Consider the following 15,736-nt stretch of genomic DNA (forward strand, 5'->3'; position numbering starts at 1 on the left):
TTCCCTGCTAAAAGGGAAAATCTGCATTTTCCTCCAATTAAACTGGGAAATCCATGGTTTTGTCCATTTTTCTGTGGAAAATGGAAAACCCGGATCCCTGCTCAATATATACAGACAACACTGCAAGATTTTTTTCATACTTTAGTCCCTAGATTATATCATACCATTCATGTTTTGAGCAAAGCCCCTACAGAAGCCAACAGGAAGAAATTCTATCAACATCTGAAAACAAAATATGACCAAATGTGCTTCAAACATTGACTGGAAGAATCAACTGCAAGAACAAGAGGGTTCAATTCCCAAAGCTCAAACACAATCCAGTCACTGTGACTGGATGTCTATGGAAGTAAACAGCAGCCAGTAGGAACTGGAATGATTCCATCAACTCACTTATACTTAAGTCCCTAAAAAGATCTTCAAATGGGGTAACAACTTCAAAGAATAAGCAAGACCACCAAGAATGATTTAATTTAGCTTCTCAGACAATTCAGAACCTGCCCCATACTCCTTAAGTGTATTTACTTCAATAAAGCATAAGGGCCAACATCAAATAGAATTCCTTTGTTTATTTTATTGTTCACTGCTGCTTCTTTTTTTTTTGCATCATCATATATTATGTTCTGTTTTAATTTTATGTAAACTGGTAGAATGGATCACCTCATTCTATGCTTTTAGTAAAATAATAAATAATATATGATCATATTATATATAATGTTTTTGTTAATTTTACTGTATTAGCAAAAATGGTAAATAAACAGTGTACACACCCACTACCAACCTGGCCCTGATCTGCCCAGATTATGTACAGGTGAAAGGCTAAGAGAGAGTACAGTTCTTATGCTGCAGCTCCCATGTATGCATGAGCCTGCAGTGATACGAGTAAACTAAATCGCTGCAACTTTGTTCACTTTTACACATGCTCCAATGCATTCTCACTAGAAAATGTCGGAGCCAACTCAATTCTACTGGAGCATTCTAACCTGAAGGCTCAAATGTGCTGCAGCATCTCATGTATTCAGCACCTTGTGTTTCAAAATGGCGGTGGGGCTCCTTAAACTACAGCTCATCAAACAAGCTTTAGTTAAAGCGCTCTTGCCACATTTTGAAATGTGGGACACTGAATAGGTGAGACACTGAGGGCATTTTAATTAGAGACCCTTTAAGGAACCACTCTAATTAAAATGTGCCCCACCCCCCTCATTCCATCCCATTGCAGAGCATATGTATAGGCACCCTTTATGAAGGAAACAGGGTTAAGGTTGAGGAGGTTTAACTGCACATGCATTGCTACAGGCTCATAAGCATATAACAATTACAGCTGCTAGGTTCCAAGCAGCAAGTCCCTCTCCCCTTTTTAAACTTAACCCTACCTCTCAATCAGTTAACCAATTTGTTTTTCTCTCTCCTACCCACCTTGCCTCTCCCATTAGTATCACCACCTTCTCCTTCCCCCTTCCCTACACTTCATATTCTGATCACTGCTTTCTATGTAGAAGCTGTGCTTTCAGCACTACCTTCACAACATCTCAAATAGTAAGCTATGGCTTCTGAAAGCTTATGCATCACTGATTTAGTTAATCCATAAGAGGCAAATCTACTCTGTCTTCAATCTTAAATAGTATTTCCAAATGTCATTAGTCAATGTTCTGAAAACTGCATAAATATTCAGGAGTGTTTATCACACAAAACAATACCAACTATAAGCAATCCTGCTTCAAAGAACTCAGACTCTCCAATTATTTTTGGACAAGGACTATATTTTTCCTAGGCATTCCTGGACTTTTGAATGGACTTTGACTGGGATGTGCCAGTGCTCCTGCTGGGACTTAAACCCAGAGTTTCCTGGCTAGAAGGTCTTGCTCCTCTGCTCAGGGTCAGACCAATCACCATATTTGGGGTCAGAAAGGAATTTTACCCCATGCCTTCTTCTCAACAGGTAATGTGATGACCTTTCTGGGAACTCTCTAGAATTTTTTAACAACCTTTGTAGCAGCAGGATGTTGGCCACTGTGATTCCCCTGCTTTACCTGTGTCAACTTAGGGTGTAATATCTTGGGTGTCATGTCAGGGCTGACCGTGTACTTCTGATAAAAAGTTAAAAATAATGGATTTGTATGGGATGGTTTGATAGGGAAAATCCTGCCTCAGGCACACAGTTTGACCAGATGACCTCTCAAGGTCCCTTCCAGCCCTACTTCTCTATAAATATATGATTTTTAGTCCCAGGCACTGATGCGGATCAGACAAAACAGAAGCCAAGTGTTATTTATAGGCTTAGTTTGGACCTTTAAAATTCAACCTGCTGGTCCTGGCAGAGGATCCTATAATCCCCATGCTCAGTCTGCCAGAATTCTTGTCCCAAGATCACACAATGGCCATGTACAGACATTCAGTTTCTACCAGGAAAATCATTGTTCTCCTGGTAAAAACCAAAAGTGTACACGTGTTCATGCCCTTTCTCCTGGACAAAAAATGGCTGTTCTGGGAGAAATATGAGCCACCTCTAACCAAGGAGAAGTTGGTCCTGGGAAAGTTTATTCTGGGAGAAGGACCATTTGTACTATGTCTCCTGGTTTAACTCCTCCTACTGACCAGAAGAAATGGAGATGAGGGAAAGGCGCCAATCTTCTTGACACCAAGGTCACACAAGTCTGAAGAAGGTATGGGGAAGCAGCTGCTCCTGCCCCTACCACAGACCAGGAGGGGACAGAAGGAGAAGTTGTCAGCTACTCCCTGCTGGCTTCTCACACTTTAGGGGGATTGCAGGACTGCTTCCCCTCTTCCTCTCCTCAGCACCTGGGCACCACGAGTCCAGTAGATTTCATAGATTTCATAGACATTAGGGCTGGAAGGGACCTCGGAAGATCATTGAGTCCAACCCCCCCACCCAAAGGGCGGGAAGTCAGCTCGGGTCATAGGACAATAAGCATAGCAAGATAAGCATCCAATTTACTCTTGAAGGTGCTCAATGTAGGTGCTTGAACCACCTCCGATGGCAGACTGTTCCAGACCTTGGGGGCTTGGACAGTAAAGAAATTCTTCCTTATGTCCAGCCTGAAACGGTCATGCAGGAGTTTGTGACCGTTCGACCTCGTCATCCCTTGGGGCGCTCTGGTGAACAAACGTTCCCCCAGATCCTGGTGGTCACCCCGATAAACTTATAGGTGGCCATCAGATCACCACTGAGCCTGCGCTTTTCCAGGCTAAACAGCCCCATGGCTCTCAGCCTGTCATCGTAAGCTCTGTTTTCCTGACCTCTGATCATGGATCTGGCTCTCCTCTGGACACTCTCAAGCTTCTCCACATCCTTTTTGAATTGTAGAGCCCAAAACTGGACGCAGTACTCCAGCTGCGGCCTCACCAAGGCCGAGTACAAGGAGAGATTGACGTCCCAGGATTTGCTTGAGAAGCATCTATGGATGCAAGCCAGCATTTTGGTCACTTTATTAGCCGCAGCATCGCATTGCAGACTCATGTTCATCTTGTGGTCAATGATGACCCCCAAGTCTCTTTCTTCTGTAGTGCTAGCCAGCATAGCACTGCCGAGCCTATAAGGATGCTGCAGGTTTTTCTTCCCAAGGTGGAGAACCTTGCATTTTTCAGTGTTAAACAACATCAGGTTCTCATTTGCCCATTTGCTGAGCCTGTCCAGATCAGCCTGGATCACCCCCCTGTCTTCTGGCGTGGATGCTTTGCCCCAAAGTTTGGTGTCATTGGCGAACTTGACCAGTCGGCTCCTGACTCCAATGTCCACATCATTAATGAAGATGTTGAACAATATGGGCCCAAGGACAGAGCCTTGGGGGACCCCACTAGTCACAGCACACCATGATGATTGACTTCCATCAATTACTACCCTCTGGGTCCAACCCTGGAGCCAATTTCCCAGCCAGCGGATCATGGTGGAGCCAAAGCCACAATTGGCCAGTTTGGCCAAGAGGTGATCATGGGATACCAGATCGAAGGCTTTTTTGAAGTCAAGATATATGACATCAATCTCTTCTCCCTTGTCCAGGTGATAGGTCACCTGGTTGTAGAAGGAAATGAGATTGGTGAAGCAAGACCTACCCGCAACAAATCCATGCTGGCTATCCCTCCGGATGTTGGCATCGGCCAGTCCATTACGATGGCCTCTTTAATAAGCTTTTCTAAGATCTTCCCTGGGACAGAAGTCAGGCCGATGGGCCTATAGTTAGCTGGATCCACTTTCCTCCCTTTCTTGAAGATAGGCACCACATTGGCCTTCTTCCAGTCTTCGGGCACTACACCAGAATGCCAGGAGTTCTCAAAGATCCGATCCGGTAGACCAGTAGAGGCAGCAGTGCTGCAAGCTCCCTACCCACTTCTCACACTGATGTCCCCAGAGTAAAATCCACCTAGGGACTTTGCCCCACTACTCACTTGCCCTCCCAGATTTATCCAGGAAATAAGGGGAATAGCTTCCACCACCTCTACCTCTTCCCCAAACCAAGCAGTCTTTATTTTTGGGAAGAAGTAGAGAGTTTTGCCAAACTACCTGCCTTCCCCTTGACACCTGCACTGCCCAGCTGAATGATGGGGGCAGTGATTTAAAAGGTGGCAGGGCCAGAAACTGTTCATGACCTGTATCTTTCAATCCATGGTGCCCAAATATGAAAACAAGGATGTCAACTGGCCCAGTAAAGCCCAGAAAATGTCCTACCCTGTGAAATGCAAGAAACAGGCTCTTCATCAGATAAAACCAAAAGGACCACCCATCTTGCATTTTCCTTCATCTGGACTATCTGTTCCTTTAAAGAAACTAGTCTCCCAGAATTCAATGCAAGGATCTAAGCCTGAGATTTCATACTTTTTCATCCAGTACTGGAATCTACTTTCATCTTTTTATCTCACACTAGTAAGGTTTTTTTTTTAGGTTTGGGGTACTTTTAAATTTTTAATTAGCTCATTTCATAAGGTTTTGCTCCTTTCAGAAACTACTGCCATTCTGGAACAGGCCAATCCAGGCATGTGAGGACAGCACAGGGCCAATACATGAATAGCACTGTGCTAGAGCATATAACAACAGGATTTAAAACAGACCCCAATCTGTGTGCCTCCTTTGTTGAGATACAGAAAGGATCATCCCTTTTCATAGTATTACTCCCTGGCTTTGAGTCTCCTCAAAGTCTGATATGCAGTTTGAGATAGCAATCCTGCAATCTATTTAAGTAAAACTCCTAACTCCTACCTTTCTTAGTTCTTTTAATCACTTGGAATAGAGATCTATCCAGGGAAGAACACTTCTTTGCCAAATTAAATTCATGTTTTTAGAATGGTTGCCTTCTTGAATGGATTTATACTACTGATTTAGTAACATGGCTGGTTATTTTATCTTTGGGGGCTCACGTGGAGGGAGAGAAGATAAATCAGGTGGACATGCAACCTCAGCGAAGACTGCTGTCCAAAAAAGTCCAGATTGCACATCAAGAGTGGACATCACAAATAGGATATTCATGCAACCAATTCCAGCAAAGACTCATAATTATGATTATAAGAAATCATTATTTATTAGCCAAAAAACGAAGAATAACTACTAAAATATATGTATTCAGGATACATATCCAGTCAATAATGCTGGATGAGTGTGTGGCAGAACTCCAGGTGGTCATCTGATTGAGCTCGATGCACTCTAATAAAATAAAGTTGCTGACCTTCAAGAATGGGCATCTGAGCTAAATCAGAGCAAATGGAAATGCATTCAGTGATGCACTCTGACTAGTGTTATTTGAAAATGAGCTGCCCTCAGCTTTAACCCCATAAACTGAGAAGAGATAAAGGGATTTTTGCCTTGTCAGTATAGCAGCAAAAAGCCCATTTGACCCATTTCTTATGATAAGCAGCCTCACTTTGGGAAGATTAGGATGAAGAATGAAAACTAATAAAAAAATAAATGGGTTCAGGTAAGAATACACTCAGCATCAGATCCAAGAACACTTAAGGAACTCTCTAAAGTATTGGGCCAGTATGAGAAAGAGTAAGGGAATCAAACATATGGCTCGTGGGCAGGATCTGGCCCATGGAACCATTCCATCCAGCTCATCAAGCTACCACTGGGCGAGAGTCTAAGGGTGCAACCAGCAGCAAGCAGTAGCCTGCCACAGAATTTGGGGCCCAGGTGCACATGGCCACCAGCAGCAGGGTGAAGCAAACAAGGGCCATGCCCATATAGCCTCTGCATACTCTGCTGCTGCTTACACTGCCTCCACCATGGCAAGCAGCCACCTGGCTCATGGCCATCTGCCCCACTGCTACCACAGCAACCACTACTGCCACCTCACCATTGCCCCAGGCTAGATCCAGCCCACAAGAAGCTCCACATTCCAGATCTGACCCAGTACATACAGTGAGTTTGACACCCCTGAGATAGAGTATTTAACACTCTCCATTTAAAGTATGTGGAACTTAAGTGGCTATCTCGGATTTCTGAAATCTATTCCCAGAGGTGAGTTTCAAAGATTCAGGGGCAGAAGCACTTCGTTAATCTCATCCTGAGTCCTTTATTGGATCTAGCCCCTGGTCCTACCCAACTTCAAGAGTTCCAAGATGAACTGCAAGTAAATCTAGGTGAGTTTTAGTGAATTAAATCTTCAGACCAGACTTGACCATGATATTAAATCCACAAAAAGAAATAAGAAGTAACACATATCATCCTATCAGAAGGCACATTGAGCCATGTGCTCCGTCAATTAACCAGTGCAAAATAATGTTTTAGAGTTGTGTGTGAAGTATAAAAATAAAAATGAAATTATGAGCACAAGAGAGGGAAAAAGCAAACGACTGAATGTGCTGAATGTAACATTTTCTCAAAATAAGCTAAACAGCCTGAACTAACCATTCTGTTCTACAATAAGACAAAAAATGATGGATGCTTTTCTTTTCTTTGCATAATGACAATTTTTAAAAGTTGACAGAAAAATAGCTACAGTAAAGGTCTCTAGAAAATCCATAAGTATTGTCTAATACTTCAAACTATATTTTCAATATACCAATCAGTTCAAAGCAGTCAACCACATACATCCCAGAGAGATACTTTATAGAAACTGCATAACTCAGCACTTCCAGAAAAACAAGAAAACTAAATCAAAAATGGGTCCTCAGTACCTTCTTTTTAACTGACGTCTGCTATAGCTTGAAAAAGGTTCATAGAAATCCCAAGGGAAAAACTAATTTAATAATTATATCAACAATATTATATGTTACATTTTTTTAAAAAAATAAAAGCTCTTGAATTGTTCCAGTAATATAATCCTGGAACTGAAATGCATAGAAATGGAAAATCCATCTTAGCTATGAATGGCATTAAGATAACTGTATTTAAAATTAATCATAGAACATAAAAGCAAAACAAAATGTTTGAATACTGTGTTAAGGCTGTGATTTAAAATAGACAGAACTGAGAAAATGTAGATATATCTTCACTGCAGCAACATGAATTATGAATGGTTCTTTTTTAAATCATCTCCGCTAACTCTTTGGCCAATATTTGTTTCAGAAATTTATGACAATGTGCACACATAAAAATGGGAGATGTTGCGATAGTGAAGCTGCATCAAGCTACTTATGGAAAAATATACCACAGCATCACAGAAAGAGTATATACCATGCCTTTTCTGTTTAAGCACTAATAGTGGCAAAAGACCTTAAAAGGGTCAGGCCTTCAAGTGCCCACAAGAATTAAAACAAAATCATTAAAATGGACAGAAACTTGAATACTATTGGAATAAGTCAAACCGAGAAATACAAGGCAATACACTGAATCCAAAAAAATCAAAACACTGTCGGTTGTAAGGGAAGCAACTATGAGATCAGTGATGCTGAGTGCTCTAACCTTAACCCAGCAAAGCCCATAGGCTCAAGGTTACTCATGTGATTAAAATTAAGCATATATTTAAGGTCTTTGCTAGGTAGTGGTCAGAGTGCTTAGAATCCTGCAATATCAGGACCCTCCCAGATAAAAATGGATTTAGAAAGAGCTTACCGCTGAACCTCTGGAGGAACTCTAGGAGAACACCAATATGGCAGATGTTTAAACTTTTCTTTGCCTCCTGCAACATAATAATGATTATCTTCTAGCTTATCTGAGCCATACACAGCATGACCATCCAGGGTGTATAACCTGTAAGTAAAAGAAATACATATAAATATTGTGAGGTTGCAACTAATAGAGTTTAATACAGAAGCAGGCAATTATTTTGGGCATAGGGCCGCTTACCAAGTTTTGGCAAGCCATTGAGGGCCACAAGGGTAACCCCACTCCTTGACAGATGCCCCACCCCCTGGTCATCTTGGGACCTTTGCCACTGGAAATCCCTCCCTTTGCCCCCCCAGAAGTACTCCTTTAAGTAAGGGTTTGCCATCTTGGAATCAGAAAAATACCAAAACATATTCTAAACATCAAACATTTATTACAACATTCATTCATTTGATTTCAAAAAATATTTTTGTCCTGATTTACATATATTTGTGTAGTGTACATAGAGGTGATAGTATAATAGCTTAAAATGAAGTCTTACTATAGTATATTGTGGAGGGGTCTGGGTATCTGGGGTGTGGGAGAGGGTGTGAGTGTGTCTGTGGATGTGGTGTGGGTCAGTATGGGGTTTGTGAGTGTGTGTATGGGGCGATGGTGGCTAGGGAGGGTTGTGGCATGTGTGGAGAGGGAGGATTTGCCCACAGCCCCCTGCAGCAGGCAGCGCCCCCCACACTGTTCCTGCCAGCCCAAGCTCTGTGCTCCTGCTGCTCCTGGCCCTGGGGAACCGGTGTGACCCTGTGCTTCTGCTCTCAGTCTCTTCCCCCCATCTGCCGCCACTGCCCTTCTGCTGCCTCGCCATTCCCCCCAGAACAGCTCGCCGTTCCAGCACTATGTCCCAGCTGCACAGCCGAGACTGCAGGACACAGCAGGAGCTGGACAGACCCAGCCAGCATTGCACAGACCCAGCCAAGAATCACAGGGGCCGGGCTGGCTTCTGCTGTGTCCTGCAGCTCAGCACTGCAGCTGGGAGCCACGTGGTGCCAGAGTGACTAGCAGGGGGTGTGAGGGAAGCAGTGGCAGCCTCAGGCAAATGGCTGTAGCAGGCAAGGGGTGAGTGGGAGCAAGAGGGTGAGTGGGAGAGAGCGGGCACACGGAGCACAGCAACAGCTAGACGGAAGCACAGGGTCAGTACCAGCAGGGCCCAGAGTGGAATGGCAGAAGTACAGGGTGGGGGTTGGCAGGGCTCTATGGAGACAAGCTGGGTTGTGCCAGCAGGGAGAGGGGGAGCCAGCCCGGCTCCAAAGCTCCTGCCAGCCTGGCCCCGCACTCCTGCTGCCCTGCTCTGGGCCTTGCCAATGCTGGCCCTGGCGCACCAATGTGGGCTCCATGCTCCCACCCAGCGGTCGCTGTGTTCCACATGCCCGCTTGCTACCTCTTCCCCCACACCTGCTGCCGCTTTCACCGCTTTCCTGCCCATGGCTACTGCTGCTCTTCACTCACCTGCCAGCCACTCTGGCACCATGTGGTTCCTGGCTGCAGCACTGAGACCGCAGCAGATGGCTCGGCCTGGCCCTGAGGACTGAGGCAATTGCCTCCCGTCCTCTCCTGCCTCTCCTGCTCTCCTCCCCCAAACTTATCTGAATGTCCCTCTAGCACAGGGAGGCAGGAACAGCCCCACAATCCCAGGTCAGAACCCTCTGCTCGGTATGGGGCTTCTGGCTTGGGGTGAGGCCAGTCTAGCCTTGCTTCTGCAGCTGCTTGGTCCTTCTGGTGGCTTCCCGGGGTCCTACTGCCCCTGACTCCTGTCATCTTTGACAGACAGCCAGGGGCAGATAAATATTAATTTTCTAAACTTTTTAGGGGCCCTGCAGGCTAAATAGAAAGGTGTGGTGTGCCAGATCTGGCTGTAGAACACATTTATCCCATCTCTGGTTTAACGTAATAATGAAACATGTAGTGCAAGTGTAGTGCAGGTTTCAGGCTTTTTTTTAATGTTCCACACAGCTATGTTCAAGAGAACAGAAGAATTATCGCACATAGTTTACACATTTAGTTAACGTGGAAGATAAATCAACTTTCCTTGACTCAACCTCCATAGATTATAAAGCCCTGGGCAGCAAATTCTTATTAAACAAAAAAGAACAGCCATAGATATAGATCAAGAACTATAGCAAGAATAGAAAAGTATTTTGTTATAAACAGATAAAAAGGAATGGATTCTTAACTGAAGCAAATGGGTGCCACTAAATAGAGTCCAGTTACTACAGAGCTGACAAATTTCCTGAAAACTTATGTTGTGGCTGAAGATATTCTTGCTTCATCATAGAAAAATAATGAATTTTCTTATAAAAGATGTGGTAAATCTCATTAACCTGTTTGGGCATAAAAATGGGGACAAAACTACCTCTTCTTACTTTGACTAACCCTATTTTCTTTCACATACTTCAATACAACATCAACAGAACATTGAGAGCCAGGTAGAGAGAAAAAACTGCTGAAAAGCTGCCCTCTATTTTAAAGGAAGCGGTCCAAAGTCTATCACAACAGTGTGACAGTTTATCTAAACTACTGGACATAACTGCTGCAGTAGTATAAACAAATCAGACATTTCTACATACAGACAGGTAAAGACCGTCATCTAACTCTTAAGACCACACATTTGTCTACATGTTTGTCCATGGAGCATAGACATTAAAAAATTGTTATGCTGAAAACTCAAGCTTAGGACAGAGTTAGTCCTTTGTGAAAAGTAGTATATTCTCAGAAATGCTTTAAAAAACAGTTCTAAGTTGCAGTTAGATGCATATAATATACCATGGTGGGTATGGACAGCAGAAAAATGATCTAATTCTGAATAAGCATGGTTCCTAATAGACATAAGCAAACTGAAAAGAGAAAATATATCAGTTGTATTTTGTAACTGTTACAAATAATTTCCATCTTAAGCCAAAACTTCACGTGCTCAGAAACATGTGAATGAGACACTTTCCTAGGAAGTCAAAGGGCCTTGTTACTCGGTAATTTGGGGTGGTTCCTGGAGCTCTTAACCCTTGGATTGTCCACACATTACCACCTGAAACTGTTATGCACTTGTTATGAAGCTCCAAGTTACACCACTCCAGAGCAGAATCATCTCTGATTCATGCTACTCAGCTCCTGTTATACATGCAGTCACATGTAGGCTACACCTTTTCATGTAAACACCCAACCTGCTCCGCCCCTACCCTGGCCCTCCCAAGCACCCAATACCTTGGCTCACTCCACCCCTCCCCGCAACCTCTCCATCCTTTTACCTTTCAGTCCTCCAGGTTCCTGCTGGCCTGAAGTGACTGATCCAAACTGAAGCGAGCACCAACACCCATCAACATTTGTGCAGCTCACAGTGTAAGGTGTAACGAGGCCCTCTGAGAAAGATAGCCTGAGCCACTCAGTTAAACGATGCATGGAGGCTATAATACACTTTCTGGGTGTAAATACTAAAAGGTTTTTATATTTTAAAGCTAGTCCTTAAGAGTTCTGTTTGAAAAGTATGTATTGTCTCTGAACCATTAAATTAAGGGAAGGACAGAAGTTTGCACACAGAAAAGACATTTCTACAGAGTAGGCCTAAAAGAAAATCAAGTCAGATTCATCTGAATGGAAACCAAGAGCTTTGAAGCCAAACTACCTGAATCAGGTATATACGTCTAGAACATCAACCCAACATTAAAAGAACATAACAACTAGTACAGCATATGAACAGAAAGAACCCTCAACTGTCAGACTTAGGATTTTTAATAGCTTTATTAAATTACACACTGTATGTCCTACCTTTGAACACCTCCTGAACGAGGAAAAATTTTTTCATTCAATAGCGCAAGGACACTATCCCAGTTTCTCAAAGTGAATCTGGGTATGAGAAATTTTGCAGGTGGGACGAGAATTTCTCCATTTGTAAAAACACTGTCAAAGGAAAATATACATGTTTCTTTAGTAATGAAAGACACGAAAAGGGAAAGACAAAAATATATCAATTTGGTAACGTCATGTAGTCAGAATCATTAGTGGCACTTAAACCACTTAGGTTTCAAGACCGCTTAAATGTTAGTCCATTTCATAAACACAAAAATTCAGTAGTGAAATATTTCTGTTTGGACAACCCAAGAAAAATAAAGTCTTGAAAATGCAATTACTTTCTCTCCATGCTGTCCAAAGGTACCCTCAAAAATTCTACAGAAAATAAGGTCCCAGTCTTTAAAAGAGATTATAAACTCAATTGGTTAGTTTCACTGCTGTCCATATTAGAAAATGTGTCCTACTCACCATTGTAAGAGTAACTGAATCACATTTTGGCTGACTCTCATTTTTAGAAGAAAATCGTGCTGAATAATAAACCATAGGCAGCATGCAAGGCACGCTGGACGACTCCACACATTGCATGCAGTACTTGCTCGAAGTCACATCCTGGAATTGCCGCCTTGTGCCACACAGCCCTGCCGTATGCAGCACAGCCCTACAGCTACTTCTGCAGGGCTGTACTGCGTGGTCCCAGAGCCTCAGTTGCAAAGCTGTGCTGCATAGCCCTGGAGCCCCAGAGCAGCTTCCCTGTACAAGGGCTGCGTTGCATGCGGTGGCTGCTTCACCACTCCAAAATGCGAACACACACAGCACCCACTCCAGATCTGGAATGTGAGGCCACTCCGTGTGCCCACGGGGCCGGATGAACTTGACACTCCAGTCTTCCATTATCAGTGGGGAGTAGAGCCAACAGAAGCAGCCCAAGCAGAGGCTAACTGGAGAGAATGTTCTCACTGTTCGTTTTAGCTCTAATCGCTGCAGAGGACACGGGGTATTCTGTTGTAGACAACAGGATTTCTCCTTAGAATCCTGCAGGCATTGAAATAGCATAGGGAGAGCTCACCCTTTCAACCACTCATCATGGTGCCCTGTGACCAGTAGGGTCCCTCAAGGCTCTGTCCTGGGACCCATACTGTTCAACATCTTCATTAACGATGTGGACATTGGAGTCAGGAGTGGACTGGCCAAGTTCGCCGATGACACCAAACTTTGGGGCAAAGCATCCACGCCAGAAGATAGGCGGGTGATCCAGGCTGCCCTGGACAAGCTCAGCAAATGGGCAGATGAGAACCTCATGGTGTTTAACACCAAAAAATGCAAGGTTCTCCACCTTGGGAGGAAAAACCTGCAGCACCCTTATAGGCTTGGCAGTGCTACGTTGGTTAGCACTACAGAAGAAAGAGACTTGGGGGTAATCATTGACCACAAGATGAACATGAGCCTGCAATGTGATGCTGCGGCTAATAAAGCGACCAAAACGCTGGATCTCCCGAGGTCCCTTTCAGCCCTAATGTCTATGAAATCTATGAAATCTATGAGCCTTGGGAGATGACTATGTGTAGCAGAGGACAGTTCAACAAAACCAGGGAGAGAAATGGGAGCTCCTCTCTTCTTCAAAAAAGCTAAGTTAAAAACATTAATTAAAAGATTGTACTTCTATTTATATGATCTGTTATTCATTCTGACCTTAATTTTTCTATAGAATCTTACTTAGTTCTTTAAATTCTGTTTAACACATTTTATTACTTTCTTATTAATTTTGTAAGCTGACACTCAGGTTATGAGTGTCAACTTACGATTTTATCACATTAACCATAATATTAAGCTATGGAAAAGCATTGGCCTATTATTTGTAGACATGTTTGTATCACAGCACCAAACTGCCCTACATACATGATTCTGCCTGGAACCATTAGCACATCCAAAATACAAAACTGTGCGTGGAAGAACCATGTTACAAAACATGTTGCAGATTCTATTCAAGCATTGTTTTTTGTTGACTTCAATTAATACAAATGCCACACAGCCTTTCTGTGTGAAGTGCCAGATTCCATAGTTTTAAGATTTTAAGCATAGTTAATGTCTAAAGTATTCACTGAAGTGTATTTACTGCTACCACCTAAGAAAAGTGTTTAGGTTCACATGCTTCCATCCTCCTCTTGAAAACTACTCTACTTAGGACATTTTCATCCCAATAAAACCTTGTTTCCTTTCCCCCTTTTATTCTTCCATTCCGTTGCTCTCTTCTTTCTTTCCTTTTAACTCAGCCAGTGCTCTAAATCCAAGTTCCACTACATCAGCACCAAACTTATCAAATCCTTGTGTTCTCTCTATAATACTGCAACCTCCTCTCTGTCCTCACAAATAATCATATCGTTCCATATAAAACATGGCTGCTAAAGTCACCCTGGCCCAATATGAAGATGCTTCCCTACTCTCTGAAGACCTCTCCTTTCAAGATCCATTACCTACTTGCAGAAGAACTTTACCACATTGCCCTACACTACCACTGATATTGTGGTTCCCACCAGAGGTACAACAGACATCTATTTAATTCCTTGTGTGTACAAAAATGCACACAAAAACTGTTCAAATGTACTGAGCAGCACTGGGAAGGTAGTAATCTTATAACTATAATTATGGGCTCAGTCTTCTACCACAAGCTTTCTCCAGAAAAAACGCAGATACAAGAAACAAGTTTCAGTCACTTTTCCTGTAATTGTTTACAGTAGCTCAGAGCCTGATCTAACTATTACCAGAGACTTTAGGTCAATAACTGACCTTGAACCAGAAATGTAGTTTTTTGGAGACAAACTCCTTACCCCAGGCCAGAGAAGAAGCCTGGCATAGGAGCCAGCTTTGCTAGCTTTTATATCAACAGTGTGTTTCTATATGAAAAATACTTTCCACTGAACTGTTAAATCAGCCACTTTCTAAGGACAGAAGTTGCACTTAAACCAATTTAAGTGACAGAAACGCGTTTAAACCTGTAACAGAACAGAAGTTCAGTGAATATAAACCACTTCCAAAATTTTATAGATTTCATAGACATTAGGGCTGGAAGGGACCTCAGAAGAGTCCAGCCCCTCACCCAAAGAGCAGGAAGTCAGCCAGGGTCATAGGACCCCAGCAAGATAAGCATCCAATCTACTCTTCTGTGTTCAAAACCGGTTTAAAATAAACCTGGAGGGATGTAGTATTAGACTTGACTGATTTATGTCAAATCAGTTTATGGAACTTCTGTCCCAGATCCCCTCCTGATTCAAGTTAGCTCACAATCCCCCAGCATCCCAGGATGCTTTGCAGCCTGGGCTGCTCCAAAAGAGCAGGCCTGGCCCTGCCCCCTGATTTCACAGAGTTGAAGCAGTAAAGCCTCTAAGACCTAGCCTCTGCATAGCCTCTGCCTGGCAGGATGGGGGACAGGGGAACAAAACCCAAGCCCCTCTAGCCTGGGTCTGCACAGCACAAGGACTAGGGTGATAAGCCCCACTGCGGGGCTTATTACCCCACCCTCCACAGACCCTCAAGCCAGGCTGGACCTGCCTTAGCACTACCCCTTGCTAGCTGCCCTGCATCCAAGGAGCCCGGGCGCATGGAACACATACCCCTAGCCCAGGACCAGCTGGGGTCTGTAGGGCACAGAGATGGGAAAGCCCCCTCTACCAGGCTTTTGCCTCTACCACCACCCCCACTTCCGCAGCCTAGAGAGCAGAGCTGAGTTCCCTTGGCCCCAATTCCCTTTTTTCACAGTGCACCTATACAAAAGCACAGAGGCTGCTCCAACACACTGAAATTACAGCATGTCAGAGCAGACTCAATTGAGTCTGCTTGAGCATGACAATCACCACACTTCAGCAGGCTTCTGCATCTCATGCATTAGCATCCCCTGGCATGGTCTTCCGAGTG

The 15,736-nt window shown here is 43.6% G+C and overlaps 1 protein-coding gene across 1 annotated transcript in view; it reads right to left on the reverse strand.

Moving 5' to 3' along the window:
* DCDC2C (doublecortin domain containing 2C) overlaps nt 1-15,736 on the reverse strand; it is a 110,400-nt gene that overhangs the window by 49,019 nt on the left and 45,645 nt on the right. The window contains exons 4-5 of the mRNA XM_090032575.1: nt 11,804-11,935; nt 8,000-8,137 (exon numbers count right to left, since the gene is read on the reverse strand). Coding sequence (XP_089888701.1) covers nt 8,000-8,137; nt 11,804-11,935 — 270 coding nt within the window. The remainder of the gene's footprint in view (nt 1-7,999; nt 8,138-11,803; nt 11,936-15,736) is intronic.

The sequence above is a fragment of the Crocodylus siamensis genome, chromosome 1 (assembly GCF_052110815.1).
Source record: "Crocodylus siamensis isolate JL-2025a chromosome 1, ASM5211081v1, whole genome shotgun sequence".
Classification (NCBI taxonomy): Eukaryota; Metazoa; Chordata; order Crocodylia; family Crocodylidae; genus Crocodylus; species Crocodylus siamensis.